Below are 23,915 nucleotides of genomic sequence, written 5' to 3' on the forward strand. Positions count from 1 at the left end.
CTGTTGGCTCCTACTCCATCGCCATTCATTCTTAAAGCACGGGGAGGTGTGAAGGCTTTCTACAAATGTACCTTTTTTTCTGTACTGCTGGTGTAGTAGTACAGAAACAATGGGCAGCTCCCGCTGTAGCGCTGTATTTACAGTTGTTACATTAGACTGTGGAGGAGCTCAGCTGGCCTGAGTGAGCTGTTCTCTTTCCGCTTGACTGGCCATGGCCTGCCTGTGGACTCAGCTCCTGTCTCCCTCTCTCTCTCTCTCTGCCTATCACTCTCTTCCTCTGTCTCTCTCTGTCACTCTCTATCGCTCTCTCTCTGCTCTCACCATCTGCCTTTATGCCTGATCTGCCTACATATCTCCTAACTGTCTCTCACGAGGGCTGGGGGATGGGGAGCCGAATATAAGGAATAGCAGATATGAGAAGAAGGAAGCTGGGAAATAGGAAACTAGAGGGGAAATAATTACAAGAGGGGGAGAGCGAGAGAAAGGGGGCGATAGTGTTTCAAAAGGGAGTAGTCCCATAGTGTGCGCGGTAAAGACATGATGACTGGAATCTTTAAACAGCATTTTAAATGCATGGGCAGTCTTTGCCCTGGTTTGCTCTTGTGCGTGTGTTGATTTCCCTTGTTTTAGCTTCTTAAACTAGGTTGCCTTTTAACGATCAAATATTGAGGTAATTTAAAAGAGTAAAACAATATTATGATGGGGATTTTCGGATGGTGAAGGATTATTTTTCACTGCTACTTTTTTGTACTTTTTCTTGAATGTAATTTAATTCAGTTAAATAATCCAGCAATAACTGTTATAAAGCCAATCTGGCAGATGCTATCACACATGATATTGACTCAATATCATGATATTGAGTCAATATATGTGTATAAATGAAATGTCTTTGTGTTCCTCTGCCTCTGTAAAGCACTTTTAATTGCCTTGTGTTTATTGTGCTTGAACAGTGCTATACAAATAAACTTTTAACATTGATGATGTTATGTGGCTTTGACTAGTGATCCATATCAGCACTTCTATTCTTAGGAGCTTATCGTTCATCATCGTTCGCAGACCAGTGTTTAATATCGTCTCCTGTTACAGTGCACCGCATTTGTTGGCCCATTATATGACCCATTTTTCTGATGTACTCTATTACTCTGTAAGCCTGACAGAGTCCCAAGGGGCAATTCTGGTACATGGATGCCTGTGTATGTGTTTATGCACTCATCTGCGTGTGTGTGTGTGCCCACTGTTGATTTACTCATTGACCATCGCTCCGCCTGCTGCCTCCTGTGGGCCCTTATGCTGGGAGGAATCGATAACCTTCTCCCTCGCCTTGCCTCTCCACTGTGAGTCTACCAGAACGGTGCTCTGTGGCGCTCCATCAGCTCAAATGCTCATGCACTGAACGAGCTTGCGGATGGTCACATACTTTTTTTTTTTTTTTTTAAATGCTCAAATATCAGAAATCAAACAGAGAAAAGTGTCATAAAACAGCTTGCAACACACACACACACACACACACACACACACACATGTGAGATAGAGGGAGAGCGTCTCCCTCTATCTCACTCTCTCCATGACATTAGCTGAACAGAGACCATTACTGCCAGGTAATGGGTGAATGTCACAATAGCAGGATGTCATAAAGCTCTGGAGTGGTCTAATGGGTTTTGTTCAGGTTGAGGTGACACACGCACACACAGAGACACGCGCTCTTCCAGGAAACTATCTTCCCGGGTGCTCCATGCATTTACTCATCACATCGCAGCCCCCGAGCTCTGACATATTTTAAGAGCTAATGCAATCTGTTTAAGGAAGCAATTTATGAGAATCGTCTGTCATCGTATCTTTGTTTGAATACAGAGTTGCCCCACGCACATCTTTGTCTACCTGAGGTTAAGCTCCACCAGAGACATAAACACTCCCAGGCTCAGGATATGAGAAACTTGTGAATGAAATCACAACTAAAGTGAAGAAGTTGGGCGTAGGGCTGCAGCTATCGATTCTTTTTGTAATCGATTAATTTAGCACTTTATCGATCGATTAATCGAGGAATCGGATAAAAAAAAATTGCGTTTTTAAACAACCATAACAAATAATGCATAACTAAAAATGATGTGGCTGTAAAATGATCAAGCATTTCTAAAAAAAATAAACAGAGGTATTCATTCCAACTACAAAATTTGGCTCCAAAACTAAGCCCATTTATTAAGTGCCAGTGAGAATTTAACAACAATACAGTTAAATCAACTTGGATAAAACATGGATAACATTTAATTTACGTTTTGTTTTGCCAGCAATGGCCCTTTCCTCTCCCTGCCCTAAATATGTGTGTATATAGTGTACTTCTTCTGTGCCATTTATGTATTTAGCTTTCTCTATCACTACAGTAACTGTTTGACCGTTCTTTTCTCTGCTTTGAACTCCTCCGTCCGTTTGGGCAAACACAACAACTCACAGCCAAGCGTAAATCAGGCTTTCCGATTGGCTGTAAAAGCTGCTACGGGAGCCAATACGAGCGTCCGATGCATAAACGTAACTCTATACGTCACTCGCAAGATGGCGGATGAGAAGTGATCGATATACAACAAAACGGAGAAATGCGCCACGGAGACGAGGAGACATCTAGTCACACATTTTACAACTTTACGCATTCGTTTTGTTGTCAGAAATAAATCGCTCACATGGGCAAGCAGGATACCGTTGTTTAGCCCCGATACTCTCTGTCGTTTACGGACATTCTGAGTCTGACTTTCCGCCATCGCGCCAACTAAATTCAGAATGAATGACCGTGTATGACGCGCTGGTGCTTCCTGAACAACGGTCCGTGTGGAACAATCGGATCCCTGCACATAGGCGCGTCATGGGAATTTAACGAGGCTTCGAGGCAGATGTTTTGCCTCGAGGAATTTTCATAATCGAGTTAATCGAGTAACTCGATGAATCGTTGCAGCCCTAGTTGGGCGCCGATACAAGCAGAGTGGTAGAAGCAGAGGTTGCTGCCAGTCGCCCAGCCTTCAGCCTCGGGAGGCAGGCAGATGGGAGGGTGAGGGCTTATGGATGGAGTGATCGCGTGAGCTGTGTTGGCACAGTGAGGGAGAGGAAGGATGCAGGAGTGGAAGACGAGAAAACCCCAGAGGCAGTTTGAATGTCGTTTTTAATCCACTCTAGCATTGTGTGATTTTTCCATTAGCTTTACTATTATTTCTGGCCCTTTTATTTTATTTACAGCATTGCATTTTCGGTTATTTTCCTCAAGGTCTTGAGTAGTGACAGATGCATTAATATAATAAAAATACATTCATGTTGTCAGCTCAACACAGATTGTTGTCTTAATGTTGTCCTCCAAATAAGCGTCTTTTTGGCTTGAACACATCCTGGTTGTTAGGTCTGGGAATGGAACCAACCGAAATGGGTAGTTAGTTATCAATAAAAGCTTCTATAATGGAACCAATATTTATTTTATCAGCACTAGGATCGTCAAGTACGCAGCATCCGCCCCCTAGTGTTTGTCTGAAGACAGGCGTTGCCAGTCACTAAGCTGAGGTTCAGTGTTTTACGTTTAAAGTTTTAGAATGTGATTCAAACTTTTAAGATTATTTTAAACATATACAAAGATTTTATGGTAGAAACTAGAAGTGTCAGTATCACAGGCATGAGTGGGAGCAATTCAACAAAAATATCTGAGATCAGAAAAAAAAGAGGAACTGTATGATCTGCCTCGAGTTTGACAGTATTGTTTTATAACCCGGTTCATCCAGAGTTCAGTGGGGAGCCAGCTGACTCTTCCAGAGTTCACTCACCTCAAACTCTCCCTGCAGTGTGCTGTCCTGGTTGCCTCCGCCTCTTCTATGGAAAATAAGATGTCTTTTTCTTTATTTTTTCCCTCCGATTCCACAGAAATGTGTAAATCAATTTATATTTTGGTAGTCAACCAAGTATTTTTGCTCTCACAAGATTTCTGCTGTATCCAATCTATCGGTTGTTTGAGTTGTGTGAAAAATCAGCTAAAGTTAACGAAAACAAGTTGTAATGAGTTGGATGTCTCGTCTAGTTACAGTAATATTGAGCTAAATCTCCAGCTTTATGGTAAATTACACATCTGTCTTAAAAAACACAATTTAACTAATCTCTGACAACCATGACCCGTAAACTAAGTAATAAAATAATACTCCCTTCATTATTACGATTTCAACTTTGGATATATATATATTTTTTTTTTTAGATTGTAATTTTTTAACACATTTTCATTTTCCATGATTCTATAATTTGTGAGGTTCATCCTAAGTCAGCGGTATCAACTCATTCTTTTTCATCTGCCAATTGTGTCTTTAGCTTTCTCTGCATTCATATGGATTGACTTTGCTAATTACAAATGCAAAAATGTTGCATGCATGCACTTACACATACACATATCTGTGTGTGTGTGTGTGTGTGTGTGTGTGTGTGTGTGTGTGTGTGTGGATACATGCGTTTCAGAGAGTGTGGACATTGATTATAAGCTAAAGAGGAGCTGATTAGCACATGTTGACATTCATGGTGGAATCCATTACTGAAACCTAACATGGTTGACCTTTTGACATAGATGAGCCTTTGGGCTTATCAATCAATATGATGAGTCAGTGACAGCTAAATATAGGAAGGAGGGCGGCAGTGGGGTGTGTATTCTTGATAGTAATATTGTCGGATGTGTATTATGTATCACATTTTAAGACTAACCTGCCCAAGCAACAGATCGTTAGTTTCTTCTGGGATTGTAAAATGTTTTATTTAGTAGAAAACCAGATGCTCACACACACACAAACACAGTAGGTGTGTTGTCTCCCGTACACACTCTTTCTCCGTCAGGTATACAGATGAGGAAGCTGAGTGCGTCAGTGCGGCGTGACGTTCGTTCAGAGCATCATCGCTTCATGACATCAGAAAATATGAACAAAGAGCGATTATCTCATTCTCTGTCTCTCCCCCTCCTCTCTCCTCCAGTCTTCGGGCACCAGCGTGGTCGTGGACATCGGCGTGATGGGTGAGGCCCACGGTCTGATCTCAGACCTGCTGGCGGACCCCTCGCTGCCCCCGAACACCTGCAGCTCTCTGAAGGCTGTCAGCAACCTGCTCAGCACCCAGATCAGCCTGCAGCCGCTCCACCGGCCTCGCATCCTCGCAGACACACACACCTGCTCGGATTCTGAGGAGGGCACGGAAAAAACCGAGAGGCTGGCCATTCCAAAGGTAAATGTTTGTCTGGCTTAGAAATGTGTTTTCATTCTTTTTGTCTTTGGTTCGGTGTTTTGATAACGTCCGATGATGAATGAATGAACCGCAACTTCAAGGATCTAAATTGGAAGTTCACTCACTAGAAAGCATTGATTGTCCTCCCAGGATGACTAATTGAAGAAGTATAGTTATTCTGCTCAATCACATCTATTGTCCCATAGATAAGAAAATCAACAACTGAGTCATCTGTGGCAGCGGTTCCCAACTCGAGGGTCGGGACCCACAAACGATCCCTCCAAAAAATCCAACTCTAAATCAGATGAGAAAGAAACAAGACATTATTTTTTGTTTTTATTCTTCTGGTGCAATTCCTAATATGCTTTCAACTCCCCAGGCCTCTGGTTGAACTGCTAACAACACATAGACCATCGCCTGCTGAGTGGGCCACAATTAATTATCACTTCATTTAAGGGTAAATGGTAAATGGCCTCATTTATATAGCGCTTTTCTCCAAAGCGCTTTACAGTAATGACTGACATTCACCCATTCAACCACGCAGGGCGACAGTGTCTTGCTCAGGGGAACCAGGCACTCAGCTAGGATCGAACCGGCAATCTTGCGGTTACCAGCCAACCACGCTCTACCTCCTGAGCTAAACCCCCCTAAGGATTTCCCACAGATTTAGACTTGCACTACTGTCACATTAAAAATCATGCAGCAGAAGAATATATCTTTTTTTTATTCCACACCTTCTCCTTCTTTATCAAAATCTGGTGCCTACATCACCCATAATGCTGTACTGTTAGAAATGCACGTGTGTTATGCTTACAGAAGTCTAGTACTCTCGTTTCTCTTTAACTCTGCACCCCCCAGTCGTCTTCATGTAGGCTGCAGTACATGTCAAAACACACACACACACACACACACACACACACACACACACACACACACACACACACACACACACACACACACACACACACACACACGCACACACACACACACACACACGTGCATATGTCCAGGTGTACCGCTGGCGTAGTGTAACGTAGCTAACAATGACACACGGTGTTCCAGAAGGCTTATTTAATGTTTTACAAGGCCGGTGATTCAAAATGTCTGCGTGCACTTAAGGCGGCAAGGAAACGAAATAAAGCGTGTGATGCAATGCAGGCTCGCCTACCAGGAAAGTGACAAGCAGCTTTAACACTGCCTGAGTGCACTCGATGCTCGACCCATGTAGTGAAACTCAATGAGATGCTGTTTCATTGGAGCTCTACGGGGATTTGTGAGTCTGCATGAAGCAATAGTTAAAGTTGGTGATTCAGCTCACTTGCGCTGCCCCGCTGTATAGCTCTGGTCTGAGGACGGAAATAGCCGTTATGTAAGGGTAGTAATAAGAAATGTTGATGACTGAGGCCATTTGTTTCTCTGCTTTTGACTCGGCTGAAACACTGTTTCGTTTCTTGTTAAATCTTGGGAACCATTGGCCTTCGCCTGGTTTAACTCCAGCGCTTCTCACCATATGTCAAGTTTACGGCAGCTCCCAGAGGTTGAATGTCACATTTGTCTTTTATAATACTTCATATCACAGCCATGCATTTTCCAAAGCATACCGCGGTGGTTGATATTTATTTCACTGTGGACTTTATGTAAAATGACCAAGATGACAGGCAGCGATCCATCACAGCCAAACATCATGTTTCCTCATATTATTGTCAGCTATGTTATTGCATAATAATTCAGTGCAGATGTTTCAGATCGGCACTATAAGCTGCGTCGCCCCACAATAATTGAATCCACAACAGCAAGAGCAGGCGTGTGACTGATTACCGCCAAATGGCTGTTCGCTCTCTTTTCCTCTGTCCTTTCTTCACACATTATGAGATGCCTTTGATAAGCTTTCCTTCACTGCAGGAGGGAAGAATACCACAGAGCACCACGAGATCTGTGTGTGTGTGAGTGTGTGTGTGTGTGTGTTTCCCTAAGAAGTGAACAGACAAAGAGGGATGGGCATGATTTCTTCAGTACTAGAAGTTTGATCATCTGCTGCCCTCTATTGTCCAGAGTGTGTGTGTGTGTGTGTGTGTGTGTGTGTGTCAGAAAGAGAGAGAATGTGTTAAGCTGATGGCTTTACAACATTTACAACACTGGATATATTGACTCCGCAGGGGAACTAGATCGTATTCTGTCTCCCATATGCTTTATAAAAACAGGAGCGGTCTGGAAGTACAAATATGTCTTTTTTTTGATGGAGGAGGCACAACAGCTGCTCTGTGGGACAATATAGCTGTCTTTGTTAAATAAAACATGTTCCTGAAATGTCACTTTAACTACTAAATGGAGCCATATTTACTGGTCCTGATACTGAGGCTCCGTTGTGTCTCTCACCGTTGCAGCAGCAAAGGTGAATCACTGAATATAAGAAGAATGCAGTCACATTTACAATATTTGCTTTATGCATATAAATACGATGAAACTACCACTGCTATGAAAACATTGACAACATTGTGATATTTGTGAATTATAAACATGGAGGAGGATAATGTATGTATGGAGAAATGGAGCAAGTAAGGAATTTGACCTGTTTATGCAAAGTTCACTCGATTATTTCCCATCCCAGGCTCCAGGGGGCGTCACATATATTAAAGTGTTTAGATAATACATGTAGATAATATGCGAAGAGTGTGTGTTATTCTTTCCACGTATCATAACATACGGTATATACTCGTCATCAGACAAGGTCATATCTTTGTAGTTACTAACGATGCACTACTAGTAGCTTTAATCCTAAAACACGTGTTTGTTTATGCAGCGCCTAAGAAGAAGTCTTCCTCCTGGACTGCTGAGGAGAATCTCATCAACTTGGACTACAACCACCTCAGCTACGGGGCTGCCGACCTTAGAGCCGGGCCCTGTACGCCGAGACCGCTCAGCGAGCATCAAACACACCACAGACGGGTAATTCTCACTCACTTCCTTACTCGCTCGCTCGCTCACTACAATCACAGGATTACAGTAACGCCGATGACTTTCTTCCACTAAATCAGTGAATCGTGGACCAACTCTGTGATGATGACCATCTCAAAGAGTCGCTCCATGTCTGCCTCCTACGCTGCCTCTGGCACCTCCAACCACGTCTACAGCAAACCACTGGGAAGACCAGGTGTGTGTGTGTCTGTGTAGATACAGATAGATAAATACCAGTATAAAAAGCAAAATGACGTAAACATCAGAGTCATTTTCGCTCTCTTTTCCAGGTTTCCCCCCCTCCAACGTGTCACCTCTGGGCTCTCCGTGCCCGTCTCCTCCCACCCAGGGCACGCCCGTCTCCAGCCCAACCATCAAGACGTGTTTAGTGCAGCTTCCTGAGCCGATTGGCTCCCTGACAGAGCGGCCCCCTGGCTCTGTGGCCCCCAAGAGCCACCACAGAGCCTTAACTCACAGTCAGAGCGCCCCGAGCTCCACCACCCCTCACTGGCGGCCTCCATCACTCTGCGGCAGGTAACGTACACGTTGACAGGTTCATCTGGGAGAAAATGAGGGAAATGAGTCATGGTTGTACGCTGGGAGGACAGGGGGCCGTTTCCTTTATCGAATGAGAGAGAGTGATGATGACGTGACCAGCATGTATCCTCTGAATGTGTTGGTGTTCCTCTCCTTCCGTCAGCTGTGGCAGACCGTTCAACAGTCGACTAAACCATGCGGTAGAATCTGTCGACAAAGGGGACAGGATACCCCATCCAGGTAAACATGAGAGTCCAGGCTAACCGTCGCCGTGGTTACATTAAATCGCATGCCTAACGTGTGCCACGTCTGTCCCAGATGAGCGCGCCGTAACTTCCTCGGACTACGACAGCACCTACGACAGCACCTATGAGACCAACCACAGTGACAGCAGCGACTTTGCACAGAATGAAGAGGAGGCGGAGGGAGGCAAGAAGATGCCGGAAGCAAGGGAAGGGTGCAGAGAGTATCTGGCAGAGGGCATCGTGCTCCACCCGCTCCTGCCATCACCTGAGGTAGCCAATCAGAGAGGCTTGGTAGCAGGGAAGAAAGCCTTTTTTTTTCTTCATTTAATGCTAATGCCGCTCATTTAACTGCATATATTTTTGAAAATGCTTTTCCAAAATGCTAGAAACCAAGTGGTGGTGCAGTCTGATAACATGTATCCACAGAATAAATGGTGAAATGACCCAAGCCTGTTGTTAAGCTTCAAAGAGTGGTGACTGAGCAGTTATTTTACTGTGCTTGCAAGTATCTTTCTGACCCCTCCACTGTACCTCCTGCCTTCACCTAACAGGACAAGCCGATCTCGGAGGCGGAGCCTTTGGTGTCCCCAGCGCTGGAGCCTCTGATGAGTCAACTCAACAACTGGAACTTTCCCATTTTCAGTCTGATGGAGACGACCCAAGGCAAGGCAGGCAGCATCCTCAGTCAGGTAAAACACTCATTAGTGAGGAAATGTTGAAACCCGCGTGACATTTGTTTAATGAAAACACGTCGATACGGATTCATCATTATCTCATATGGATGGAAATTTTGATTTTAGATGTTTTTATTGATTGATTTTATTGATGATTAGCAGCTTAATGTGACATTAGCAACAACAACACCACAACATAAATCAGTGATACATGCAGTGTTGGTCTGTGAATACTAGAGCTTTCTATCACTTAAAGTCTATCTATTTGAAGCTCTAAAAGATGAGGCATGACTGTTTTCCCCATGTTATATCCCAGGTTTCCTATAAGCTCTTCGAGGACACAGGTCTATTTGAGACCTTCAGGATTCCTGTACAAGAGTTCATGAACTACTTCCATGCTTTGGAGAACGGATACAGGGTCATCCCTTGTGAGTAGCAGATTATTAAAGTGAATTATTGATATCAAGCATTACCGTTCTCTGACACAAGGGGGATGCATTGCATTGTCATAGTAATACAACACCAGGCCTCTTTTCTGCTTCAGTAATTCATGTAGTACTCTTTTTTTCACAGTTGGCAAGTTTCCTGATATCAGTTCATATCTTTTCAAATTGAAACTAAAGACATACACAATCAAATAATAATAATAACTTTGAAATAAGTAAAAAAGAAAAATCTTTCAATGAAACAATTGCTTGGTAAGATGTAATATTTAGGCATTTCAAGATGAAAGAGATCTTGAAACAAGAAGAGATGTTTTTCTATCAAGTGTAATGACATATTTTGACTAAAATATTTTTACTTTTGTAAAAAAAAAAAAAAAAAAGGAATGTCTGGACACTACGCAGAAGGAAACAGCCCTATTTTCCTGTTTTTCTCCTGTTTTTCCCGTCATTTACATGTATTGCCAGTATTGCCCAGTGCAGCGCTGCATGCCCAATAACATGGGACTATTTTGTGTTCTCTCATTTTTGCACGTGTCGTCCAAAGTGAACTTTAGTTATTGTTGTTTTTTCCTGTTTAATAGCTCCAGCTGGGATCATCACGGTGGTCTTACTGCCCTCCACTGGCGTGAATTAGCATTTTATTTTACCGTCCCCAGATCACAACCGGATCCATGCCACTGACGTCCTCCATGCTGTCTGGTACCTCACCACTCAGCCTGTGCCAGGCCTGCCCACCCTGCTGACTGAGAATGGCATACACACTGGTGAGAGTGTTAAACACATGCAGATGTTCCTTAGTTCATTATTAGTTTATAAAATATATTTAAAAAAAAGAATTAAAAAAAAAAGAGTCAAGATGCTCTGTACCATATTTAGCTACTCGCTCATTTCCATGCCTACAAACCCTTACCCACATATTCTAGGCAATTTAAATCTCTCCTTTTGTTTCTAAGCTCAGACTTAAGCGGCTCCTTTTGATTGGCCGGAGTGATATAAAGGATGTGTTGTCGATCACTGTTCTCTGTCATTGTCAAACAAATCCACCCTGTGGCTCAGGGATTAAGATGTCGGCTATGAATCACAACATCCCTGATTCAAATCGGGCCAGCGACGTTCTGCATGTTTGTGTTCATTTACATCATAGGTTTAGTGTGATGGCATAGCCCCTGGTCATATAACTCCCACCTTCACATGTCTATACTGTAGTTATTTCACTGTGGTGTTACACCACCTACAAAGAGGAAAGAGCACCACCAATGACTGGTGCATGAGCTGTGTTTCTTTTTGACTGTAGACTCAGAGAATGGCATTATACCTGGAGCCACAGGCTTCCTGGCATCCAAGATGAACTCTGTGCTGGAGGATGGCTATGGCTCCCTGGCCGGCCTGATCCCTGGCCTGGAGCTTATGGCCCTGTATGTAGCTGCCGCCATGCACGACTATGACCATCCTGGAAGAACCAACGCCTTTCTAGTAGCTACTAGTGCTCCACAGGTATGTGAAACGTATGTGTGCAGCAGCATGAAGCGTTAGAATGGGAGCTTCGCTTGGATGTAAATATGATGTGAAGAAGAGGACAGACAGCTGCTATGAGCTGAAATATTTATATTCCTCCATCTTGAAACCAAAAGACCAAATAAGCCACGACAAGAAAGCAATTCACAACCAACACCAAATCTCCCCCGGTGAAACACATAGCCGCATAATTCTTCTGAATGTCCGTTTCACCTGCTCCTCTTCATCTTGCTGTAGGCTCTTCTGTACAACGATCGCTCAGTCTTGGAAAATCACCACGCAGCTTCAGCGTGGAACCTCTTCATGTCTCGACCCGAGTTCAACTTCCTGGCTAACCTCGAACACGTGGAGTTCAAGCGCTTCCGCTTCTTAGTCATCGAAGCCATCCTGGCCACTGACCTCAAAAAGCATTTTGACTTCCTTGCAGAGTTTAATGCGAAGGTAAAAATCTGTTGAATACGTTGTTCTGTTCCTATAATAATAACAGTCTTTTCTCCCAGACTGTCCTCAACTTAAACTGGCAATCAGTAGGGAATCCTTTCCATTCTACAGCTGTGTTTTTTCATTTTTACACAAAGCTCTCTGTGCTCATCTCCCCAGGTGGGTGATGAAGGCGTATCTGGTATCGATTGGACCAATGAAAACGACCGATTGTTGGTGTGCCAGATGTGCATCAAGCTGGCTGATGTCAACGGGCCGCTGAAGTCCAAGCAGCTGCACCTGCAGTGGACGGAGGGGATCGTCAACGAGTTCTACGAACAAGTAAACTCTCACATTTACATTAGCATTTAGACTGACTTGCATGCAGCATTCTCGAGAGAGATGTTTGGTTGTAATGTTAGCACATCCAGCTCCGAACAGTGAAAGTGGGTCTCAAGATGTGCAAGCACATATTTTTCTCCCTCTTATTTTTCTCTAGCAATAATTATATTATTATATACGAGTGTCGTGGCTGGTAAAAACGCTTCATCTGGACTATTGGGGTGTGATTCATTCTGAGTAAACATGCTTGTAAGGGTAAAGATGTAATTGTAATGTTCTAGTGCATCTTTTTGCCGACTTCCTCCACAGCGACATCAGGGTCAACTCCATGACAGCACCTCTGCATATGACAGCGGTTTCCATTCTTTCTCAGGGACCCTTCAGCAACTGCTCCATGTGTACAAATGGATCTTCCCTCTGTACAGAAATAGAATAGTCAAAAGACTTGCCTACTAGATGATGAATTTGTCAGAGACCACTGTAGACGGATGCCTGGCAACAAATCCTGCTCTTAACTGACCAGGCCTCCGATTGGTTGGTTTAGTTGGTGCCGAGCAGGTCGATGTAGATAAAATCTGACGAGCCAGAGAGATATGATCACTTAGCTTGCCACGACATGCTAGTAGAATAGAACTAATTTGATGCTTTTGAGAAATAATCGAAGCTTTTCTATGTGGCGCATTTATGAAGGCAATTTATTCTCTCTGGTATCCAAAATATGAATTCTTCAAAAGACAAATTTAACATGTGTATTTGTGCAGAGATGTAACAAAAGTTAGTTATCACAAGGTTTAGTCAAACTGGTGTATGAAGGATATTTGAACATTTTGTGTAGCAGCTAGAAACGGTAATCATAGCTGCACGGATTACTGAGAAATAACCCGTCTCCCCTCAGACCTGAAGCTTATCATTCTCCTCTCCAATCTCTGTTCAATTCTCATAAGGGTGTGGGGCGGGGTGAAGTGAGGGAGAGCGAGGCAGTGCGTACGTTTTAATGACCTAAATGAGTCATCCTTGACGGCACTCATTCAGTCACACAGAGGAGGATCACAGGGATTGGAGCAGAAACCCCCCCCCTGATATACATATACACACACACCTATCAAATAAACCATGCGTGCGGCGTACTGATGCCATCCAGGTTTCAGGTTGCCATAGCGATGGGAGCCCTTGCCCCTCTGTCCTCTTACTGAATCATGTTAAAAGCCCTGACGTCACAAAACGAACACTACAGCTCAATACATGACCATCACAATATATAGGAAAATACCACAGAAAATATAGAAATGTACTTTCTAATGGGTACAATGCATTTTGCAGGTGGGTTTTTAAGGTCACTGTGGATATATGGCCTCAGTTTGTATGGAGATAAAACAGTGTCACCAGGAACGCAGTAAGCAGAATAAATCCATCCCATGTGTTAGCTCTGTGTTTGTGGCTGCAGAACGGACAAATGGAAGATGCGTGAATGAGAAATATGCCACGGATGAGGAAGGAACAGCGTGGCTCCACTTTGTCTTTATCCCGCCTCAATTTACCGTCGACACATGTCATATTAATGCCTCCTCAACAAATACAAGTACAAACATCTGATATATTAAAGGGACACAGACTTGGTTGTTGAACCGTATCGACGCACGTTTTCTGGTCCAAGATAGTTAGTCAGAATATTTACATCAGTATTCATCAGTGGTAATCTTGTGAGTCTTATTTATGTGATTGATTCCTACACATCAGCCATCATTTGGATCGGTGTTTTTCTGTTTGGAGTCTTCTTGACCTACTTTCAGGAGACTGAGCCCAGAATAAATGCATCTGGGTATTTCTCTGTTTGCCAGTGGAGCTGTATAGCTGAAACATATGTATTCAAATGACTTGAGGGATGCAGAGTTTACCTACAATACATGCACAAGCCTAAGAAAGTATTCAAATATTATATATCAATATATTTGATCAAATCACATTTGATAACCGATGGAGGCCGGACCAAAGACTGTCAATACTCTTTTTGAATTAATTCAGTTGCCTCTGTTTTATGCTTTTTTACAGATAATTATGCTTTATGTTCTATTTTTCTAAACGCCACTTTGAATATTTATTCCTATTTATTATTTTTGTATGATTTTTAATGCATTTGCTGTCTACTTTATTCTCTATCATCTCTAATATTTAAAGAAGTTCAGCAAACTGAAGAGTGAATTGCTTTTTTTTGGGTCTACTATAAACAATCTGGGGCAGTGGAGAAAAGTGATCTCTCTGTTCTCTGTTGAAATCACATCATTAAAAAAAAATGTGTGTGTAATAGTCTATATCCGACCATATCTTTGCATCTCACATATTTCCCACGTTTGTACCCTTCTAGGGTGACGAAGAAGCAAACCTGGGCCTTCCCATCAGCCCCTTCATGGACCGCTCTGCTCCGCAGCTCGCTAAACTACAGGAGTCGTTCATCACTCACATAGTGGGACCTCTGTGCTCCTCCTACGACTCTGCCGCTCTCATGCCGGGACGCTGGGTGGACCCACCTGAGGGAGACACTGAGCCAGAAGAGGCGAAGGAGGGACTAGATATACCGGAGGAAGAGGAGGACACGGCGGACGACGACGCATCAATAAGTTCTGACACCTCCCGTATGTCCATCTCTTATTAATTCATGTTGCAGGAAATATCTCACTGTTACAATCATTCTTTAATAGAAATAGTTTGAGTTCCATTCATTTAAAGGCAGCTACTGTGATACTTGGAAAGAATGCCAACATACCAAGTGGCTCATTGGAATAATCAGTTATTTGCTTTCTTCCTGAGATTCAGATGGACGGATTGATATGACTCATATCTGTCTGAGCTAATATGAAGCTCAAATCAGAGTGTATCAGTCCTGTCATCTAACTCTCGGCAAGAAACGCCAGGTCACGGCTCCCTTTCCCCGGGACTTTGTCTAAACTGTTGACTTTGTGTCTGACAGAGCAACGAGAAACCAAAAAGGTGAGCCGGAGGAAAGTGTTTTGCCAGATAACGCAGCACATTCTGGAAAACCATGAAATGTGGAAAGCAGTCATCGCTGCAGAAGCCCAGGAGGAGGCTCAGAAAGGGGACGCGAGTGGCATCGGCAGCCCCAACGATCCAATCACAGCCATTCACGAGGAAGAGGAGGAGCAGGCAAGCAAAGAGGACGAGTCAATCGACGGCCTCGATGAAAGGGAAGAGCTGCCGGCTATAGAGGAGGACGAAATCCTTCCGCAATCAGAGACTTCAGGGGAAAACGAGGAGGAGCCAGAGTGATATCATGAACTCTGACCTCCTCTTAAAGTTTTGAACGTTGTCTAAAAGTGTTTGTTTCTTTTCCTAACTAAACTCTTGATATTGGTAGCCAGCACATCACTTTCGACACAACACTGTAGAAGATGTTTTGGGTAATACGTGCCTAACAAAAAACTGGGTTTGAGGATAGGGATGATGCATGCCCAGTTCCAAAAGATGAAGCAACTGAGGAGTATAAGAGGAGAACCTGAAAAAGAGAATGATTGAGACTGTGCTTGTTTCTGCTGTAGTGTTTGTTTTAGTCTGGGGCTGCTGCCCTGCCCTCACCCAGGCTACCCATCCTGCACTATGGGCCAGTTACACTGATTCACAAATGCACTCCACCAGTGAGGAATACATTGTCACGCAAGCCCACCCCCAGCCACCCCCCCATCCTTCTTGTCGCTCCTGTGCTATCAGCACACTGTGGAGCCACCCAGCTGGTTGTGGATGTGCTAAGTCCCTTCTCCTCGAAGACAATGGGATGAAAGCCAGGGAAAAAGCTGTTTCCACTGAGGCTCAGCTGTGTGGATTTCAGAGGGAGACAGAAAAAAAAGGCCAGTTCTAGTACATTGTGTATACATATGTACACACACACACACACACACACTCACACAAACAATGCTATTGAAACATATTTCATACTAAGAACAGATAGGAAGTTTAACAAAGAACCCTGTTGCTTTAAAAGCTTTATTCTCGCTCAAGGAAAAAACACACAAAAACAGGTTTTTGTTCATGTCAAACAATGTTCGTCCACATGTTTTCTCCCTGTCTTTTGTTACTCAAAGGTCAGTTTAGCACACCAACATGTTTCCAGGCCACAAAACTCAGGAAGGCAGAAACCCGTAGAGAAAAAGAAACACAGAAAAAGGACTTGCAGTTCTTCCTTGTCCTTTTACTTGCTACTACTTCGATATTTTCTTCTTTTTCGTGATGCTATTGACTTAATTATTTATTTACGAGGTCCACCGAGGCATGTGGTTCCCCTTTGTGATTCACAAAGGAACCACAAGGGAAACAATGTTATTAATACCATCATACTGTTGATCACAATTCTATTTGATTTCTCTCAGTGTCAGCTTCCCATAGGCGGCCTATGCCACAACACAGCGGATCAAACTGTTAACCACATTAAAGCTTACTTACATGACACTAAACTAGCTAATAAGGTCATCTGTTTTGTTCAAAACATATAAGTTGAATCCACATTTTATGCCACTTCCCAACTTCTTTTCAGTAATGTACTCACTAATGACAAGAATTTGCAATATAATTTATTGCCTGGTATGTAGGCCAAAATGTTAAGTAATCCAGTAAGCCATAGTGGCCCAGACCAGAGCTGAGGATTTACCTCAATGAGACATTAAACTACTCCTACTCTGTGGATCCGCTTGCCATCCAGGGGGTGCTGTGTACCCACAAGAAAGTCCCAATCAGGTCCAAATCATTCATTTCTTATTCTTGTTGCACACAAAGGCAAAGGAAGTACATGTGGAACAAATCCAGGGTTTCCTTTACTTACACTGAGGAACTCAAAACACTTTGTATATGTTGTCAATCCTCTAGGAAGATATAGAAAACAGGCAGAATGAGATGTAAGAATTCTACATGCAAATAAGTAAGTGTTGACAAGATCTGTCACAGAAGATGATGTCTTCACCGTTTCTTTTTAAAGAAGCCGAAGTGCAACCGAATTAGAGAAAGTTCCGTTGAAATCTGATTATAGGTCAGCAGACCTCTGTAATTCATGGTCCTTACCGATGACATAGCGTGTGGCTTAACAAGTTGTGTCCGCGCTCTCCTTTGATGTTTCTTAGAGATTCAGATTGGTGGTGATGGAGGAAGAGTAATGAGATTTAGCAATGAAAGGGGAAGGAAGGAGAAGCCTTTTAGCTTGACTTGTAGCCGCTTATGCAAGGTCAGGGGGTTCTCAGATCTTTTTCACATTTCACCGAGTCCTCTAGGTGTTACTCTTTGAAGATAAACCAGTTTGGTCGGATTCAAATCATGTGACGCTACGTCTCCAAGACCACAAAGTGTATTACGTGTTTTGCGGGGGTATTTGATCTGACATTGGGGAAAAGCGACGGGGAAACTCCAGGGATTCAGATCTGGAGATTTAGGGATGCTTTGTGTCTTCACTTATCTGTAGCAGGTACTTTGTGCCAAAACTGAAAAGTGAAAGACCTTCTTGGATTTTGACAGCACTTTTTGGGGAAAATGTCTGATAAATGGGAGGGTGTAGTTATATCTGCAGTGGCACTAGATGTCGGAGGCATTTAAGCAGCATTGATCTGTAAACTGGTAGGGAACTTACAACATTGCAGCTCCAAAATTCCTCAGTGGTTCGCTGAGGTGCACTAAAAAACAGGCTAAGCAATCAATTCAACGGGCTTGTTTTCAGACAGTGTTTAAGTTTTTACTGGTTCAACTTGCCCTACTGTGACCCAATTTCTTAACTCAATTAGAGTATTGCTTGCTTTAATACGGTCCAAATACTCAGCTGTATCCATTGCACTGTTATCAAAACGTCCATTGTGCAAAGAAAGGCTTAACTGTGCAACGTAATGCCATTGACTGCTTATTCACTGTACTTAAAGAGTGCAGTGGTTGAGCTTGTTTTTACTGCTATGTAAAAGAAAGCCTGTGCGAACCAAAGCCTGAGCTCATTGTTCATGTTTCAGTTCCAGTCGAGAGGAACGGCGAGGCGAGTAAGCACCTTTTCGTTGGCGATGCAATTCAAAGTGCTTCACATGAGACAGACATTAAGAAAAAGAGAGCCAATATGAAAAGATACATTTAAATAGTATAAAAGGAAGCAGGCGTTTTGGGATGTTGTTCCAGATGTGGTGCCGAAAAACTGAATACTGCTTCTCTGTATTTAGATTGGACTTTGGGACCGTTAGCAGACCTGTCCCAGATGGTCTGAGACGTCTGGGCAGTTCATAATGGAGATTCTTTTTGGCCCTAAACCATTTAGTGCTTTACAAACCAACCGTCGTATTTATAATCAATTCTTTGACACACAGGAAGCCAGTGTGTCAAATGTTTGATCTGAGCATGGCTCCTATGTGGTTTCTCTCTTGGTCTTAGTGAGGACTCGGTGTTCTGCAGCTGTCTGATCAACTTTTCGAGAGAGCCTACTGAAGTTAAATGCATGGAGATGTTTTTCTATATCCTATAGCTGAGACACAAGTCTTTTAATGCTTGATATATTCTTAAGCTGATTTAATAATTGTCTTAATGTGGATGTTCAAATTTGAGTCTGAGTCGATGACTACACCAAGATTTCTGGCTTTTGTTTGTGGTCTAAGAGATTTACAAACTGCAAATGTAAAAGTAAAAGCAAAATGACCTCCAGTGTTGATATCATTTAGACAAGAAGCCCCATAAAACAAAAGTCCATTATGAACTGAGCTAATATTGCTTAGCAACAGAAAAAAGGATATCCGACCCCTAAAAGAATAAGCTGCCAACACAAAGTGCGCCGTGTCTTTGTATCGTATGCAGTGAGATGCAGTTGGATTTATCCAAGTCCCCTCCTGGACCAAATGTCTTCCAATAGCCTTGCATTGGCTGTTCACTATACGTCTACCTGTAGCGGTAACAAATGATCCGTAAACACCAGCTGACAGATGACCGATCTGCACATCTGTGGGTCGTGTAAAGCTTCGACTCGGGTCTTTTTCGTTGAGAATTTTGAAGCTCTGTACAGCAACGTCGCTTTTAAACTTCAGTCATTCTAAAAATAAAAAAAATAACCCAAGACTGTAAAAAAAAAAAAAAAAAGCTCTGCAAGCATCCTGCCTCCTGTAAACAACAGGCATTCAAGCACACATGAATGAGCTTGAGCTCCATGCACTGTAAATACCCGACGCACCACTATATTGATGCCTCACTTGCAATCTAATGTGCATACTATTGCAATGCCCCCCCTCCCCCCTCATATCTCTCACTTGTATCATCCTGTGCTCCACCTCTATGTTTGGGAATTTGCAGACTTTCTCACTTGAATTCTGTGTGATCAGAGAATTCAAAGCTGGCGGGGGATCCAGTTAGTCAAAAGGTACACCCCTGATCCCCCCCCCCCCCCCCCCCCCTTCAGCCCTGCCTCAGTAACTGTGTACACTTCAGTGCAGCAATCAAAGAGACTTAATTAACGCTGTGATAGAAGTCGGGGTCGCTATTTTTCTCGTCAACAATCCAAAGCTGCGTGTAGCCAATATATGGTGTTTGGAGTGAGACATAAGGGAGTGGTCGACTGTTGGTTTACTTCTTTTACAAACAGGTTTGGGGTTGTTTTTGCGTTGAAATGAAAGGACCATATCAGTGTTTTTTGCAAATGTTTGCTTCTTGTGTTGCTAAACATATCAGCTGATCATTTTCAAAATTCATGCTTAACATGTTTCGAGGTTTCTGCCATTTCTCTACAGTATAAAAATCCATGAGCAGTCCATCACAGTGAACATTTGTCTACATTCATGTTTGTCGTCATGGAGTTTTAAGTAATTTGTCCACTTGCACAAAGTAACACAGACCGGATATCCGGTGAAATTGAGGGGTTGATCAGGTACTTCCACAAATGCATCTGAAAAATGTTCACTTGTGATGTAAAGTGTAAGTGATTTAGTAACGGCTCATGAACATGTGGAACCACTGGTATGGTCCCAGTACAGTTACTTAACACCAGTCTGAAATCCTCCGACCACACGCAACATCAGCGTTATGGGTGTGGCCGTAACCTGTAGCCACACCCAGCGGTGATGTAATGGCGTACCGACACACCCACTCGTATGTCACTGCAGCGAGGTGAAAAGTAGAACCACTGGATGTCCTAAAAAATGAGATTTTCAGAGGGTAATAAGTTTGAGTCCCCTCCCTTCTGTCCTCTGTAATATACCTGCTGGCTCTCAAAATTATTTCTGTGCATCCAAAATGTAGTTGGTATTAACTGCTTAGTTTTATTCCGAGTCACCATGGCAACACGGGCCTGTGGTTTGCAGCAGTCAATCAGAAAACAACAGTACAGGGTCTCCAACTAAATGATGCTCCTTCATCTAAGCCATGAGTGGTTTCTTTACGTGACGATGAGAGGAAGGGGATTGCTGCACGCTGGATTTATCTCGTGCAAACCAAAGAAACTTTTTGACCTTTTTTGTGTGTGATTTGCACACACTGAGCCCTAAAAGGAGCATGTTTCTTGCATCTTCCTATTTGTTTGTCCAGAAGCAGGGGAGGCACGCCTGGTTATTATCAGTTAATACAGGATAGAGGAAAGCAACATAACATTTTAGCATTCATCTAATAGACCAGAGCTCACGGCGTCGTCCTCGCTGTTGTTTTTATTCACTGCCGTGTCAATAGGCAGCCGTAACAGTGGACCTGAGCGACTGTTCTGTTCTCAGACTGAAGCCCTTGTACTTTCTTTTGATGGTTTGAACCAAAAACATTCCGTTTAGCATTGTTTGTTGTTTCAGCCATTTTAAAAGGGGGCCTATGCTCCTGTGCCATACCATTTTCACATGTATGTATGTATATCTACATTGTTCAAATGCTACATTCATCAGCGTTCCTTGTTTGTTACGAAGGAAATCAAACCAAACTTTTTTCACCACCTTGAAAGCAAGAAAAACAAGACTGGTACGTTCTTACTTTCTGTAGCAGGCGCTTCACAGACTCCATTCTTTTCTTCTCTCCAGTATCTTGCACTTAACACATGTAGCAATACCTACAGGACGGGGAAATTGTGTGATTCACCAGTATTTGTTTAAGTGGAATATGACATTTTATTTCTAGATATTGTTTGACTTTGTATAAAAAATATATACTGTACAGATTCAAAAGTATATTATAACAAAAAAAACTTTTAGAAAAAATATTTATTTTTACTGTTTTGTAATTTAGACACAATACTGTAGCTCCTCTATTGCCAGACTTACTGGAAGTGCCTCTCGATAATGTATTACAAAGTAACTATACAATATATTGGGATTATTAGAACCTGTCACTAGCAGAGCAGTGTTGATGTTGTTATGTGAATATTGTTGAATAATAAGATTTATAAATGCTGCACATGTGTTTGTCTGTCTTTTGCCATTTCTCAAAGTTTCATTTCGACTTTACAATGTGTTTAAGTTCAATTTCTGCTTAGATGTCACTGTAAAGTATACGTTTAAGATGCCATAGTCGACCATGTTTTTAGCTGGTAATAAGTATCATGTATTCTATATACATACTGTGTTATGCCTCCGTCGCAGAGACGGGCGGATGTCTCTTATTGTCTCAGGAATGCGTTGAGGGAATTTTTCCTTTTCAAATTTGGCACAAACGTCTACTTGGACCCAACAATCACTCAATGTGTTTTGGTGGTCAAAGGTCAGGGTCATTGTGACCTCACAAAACACATTTTGGGCCACAACTCAAGAATTAAAACGGTATGACACACTTTTATAACAGGATAAAATGATGCAGTTATGGCACCCTATATCCAAAAGGTTAAAGGTCAACTTCACTGTTTTGCAGAAACACTATTCTGGCCCTTTGTCAGTATTTGGTCAGATACTGAATTGGCGACACTAATCTGGGGTGCACACACTGAAACTTTGGTAATTGTGAAGATATTTGTGCTGCAGGGTCGAAGATGTGTGTGAAGCACCTTAGAACTTGTAGCTTCTTTGCAGCCACATCCATATGTATAGCATTGTCTGCAGTCATGGATACTGTTTTGCTATCAGCCTTATTGGCCATGCATGTGAACACATAAAAGGAATTTGATTCTGTTTTTTTTATCTCACTCAATGAACACACTAATAGACAGATGAAAACAATGTGGATTTTTATTTTATATATATATATATATATATATATATATATATATATATATATATATATATATATATATAAAACATATATACAAATCGAAGAACAGTCTGATAGACAGCTACAGACTGACAGGCAGGAGCCGGAAGGATCCGAGTCTCCTCTGAGAGAGGATTCTGCTCTTTCTCTTCCTGAAGAGGGTGCCCGTGTTGAGAGTCCAACCAAATTCTTTACTGATTTAGACCCCTAGGTCCTTCCATCCATCCATTTTCTACCGCTTATCCTGTATTTTAGGGTCACGGGGGGGCTGGAGCCAATCCCAGCTGTCATTGGGCGAAGGCAGGGTACACTCTGGACAGGACGCCAGTCTATCGCAGGGCTGACATGTAGAGACAAACAACCATTCACACTCACATTCACACCTACGGGCAATTTAGAGTCACCAATCAACCTATCCCCATCCTGCATGTCTTTGGACTGTGGGAGGAAGCCGGAGAACCCGGAGAGAACCCACGCTTACACGGGGAGAACATGCAAACTCCACACAGAAGGAACCCGGGCCGACCCGGGAATCGAACCCAGGACCCTCTTGCTGTGAGGCGAGAGTGCTACCCACTACACCACCGTGCACCCCTAGGTCCTTGTATGAGTTAATTCTCTTCACTTCCTCTCTCTATCAGGCCTCTGTGCCCCTCTGTAAATATAGTTTAAAAAAAAAAAAACAGCAACTTGAGCCTTATGAACATAAAGCACAGCATTTAATTGTAGCTTGGAGCGTACGATATGTGTTATGAAATGTAGCCGAAAGCTATACAGTTCCACTGTTCTACACACTATTAAGAGGGCAGGGCCAAACAACACCTACACTGCTGCTGCCAACATCTCTTCCTTTGTGCTTGTGACGACAAATTCGTTTTCACAGGTTGAGTTTGGAGATGAACGGTAGACAAGAAGCCACAAAGGATCATGCACTAGAGAGAGAGAGAGAGAGAGAGAGAGAGAGAGAGAGCAAGGCAAGGCAAGGCAAGGCAACTTTATTTGTATAGCACATTTCATACACAAGGCAGACTCAAAGTGCTTCACATCATAAAACAAAGTGAGAAGAAAAAGAAAAAAAAAAAAAGCAAGCACATCTAATTGGTAAGTAAGTCACTTTCCAGCAGAATTTACATTTAGACATTATTCTGTTCATTGATGGTTCGGGACTCAAATGTGCTACTATACCTTCAACACCATAACTCAATAAGCACATATGAGTCTTGAGCATATCCATGTAAAAGTATCAAGATGGAACCTGTCTACATTACACACAATGCAGCTCAACCGACGGTGTGATCAAGAGATTGGGGGGTGCTGTATTAGCAGCTACTAATGTAGCCTGAGCTGCTAGCGTCAAACGTCTTCCACTCCAGCTGATGATGACTCAAGTGACATCACTTGAG

At 42.8% G+C, this 23,915-nt stretch overlaps 1 protein-coding gene across 2 annotated transcripts in view; it reads left to right on the top strand.

Annotated features, from left to right (window-relative positions):
- The window catches only part of LOC311020370 (cGMP-inhibited 3',5'-cyclic phosphodiesterase 3A-like), a gene marked incomplete at its 5' end in the record, with an annotated part of 41,963 nt that extends 20,246 nt beyond the window's left edge, over positions 1–21,717 (top strand). For both annotated transcript variants that reach the window (XM_084020367.1, XM_084020368.1), the window contains 14 exons: positions 4,972–5,217; positions 8,018–8,163; positions 8,253–8,368; positions 8,463–8,706; positions 8,873–8,949; positions 9,028–9,224; positions 9,506–9,643; positions 9,945–10,056; positions 10,731–10,838; positions 11,369–11,568; positions 11,827–12,030; positions 12,190–12,351; positions 14,714–14,981; positions 15,317–21,717. In XM_084020367.1, the coding sequence (XP_083876493.1) occupies positions 4,972–5,217; positions 8,018–8,163; positions 8,253–8,368; positions 8,463–8,706; positions 8,873–8,949; positions 9,028–9,224; positions 9,506–9,643; positions 9,945–10,056; positions 10,731–10,838; positions 11,369–11,568; positions 11,827–12,030; positions 12,190–12,351; positions 14,714–14,981; positions 15,317–15,633 (2,535 nt within the window). In that variant the 3' untranslated portion in view covers positions 15,634–21,717. The remainder of the gene's footprint in view (positions 1–4,971; positions 5,218–8,017; positions 8,164–8,252; positions 8,369–8,462; positions 8,707–8,872; positions 8,950–9,027; positions 9,225–9,505; positions 9,644–9,944; positions 10,057–10,730; positions 10,839–11,368; positions 11,569–11,826; positions 12,031–12,189; positions 12,352–14,713; positions 14,982–15,316) is intronic.
- Between the last annotated feature and the right edge of the window lie 2,198 nt (positions 21,718–23,915).

Source organism: Eutrigla gurnardus (assembly GCF_963514095.1).
Source record: "Eutrigla gurnardus genome assembly, chromosome: 10".
Classification (NCBI taxonomy): domain Eukaryota; kingdom Metazoa; phylum Chordata; class Actinopteri; order Perciformes; family Triglidae; genus Eutrigla; species Eutrigla gurnardus.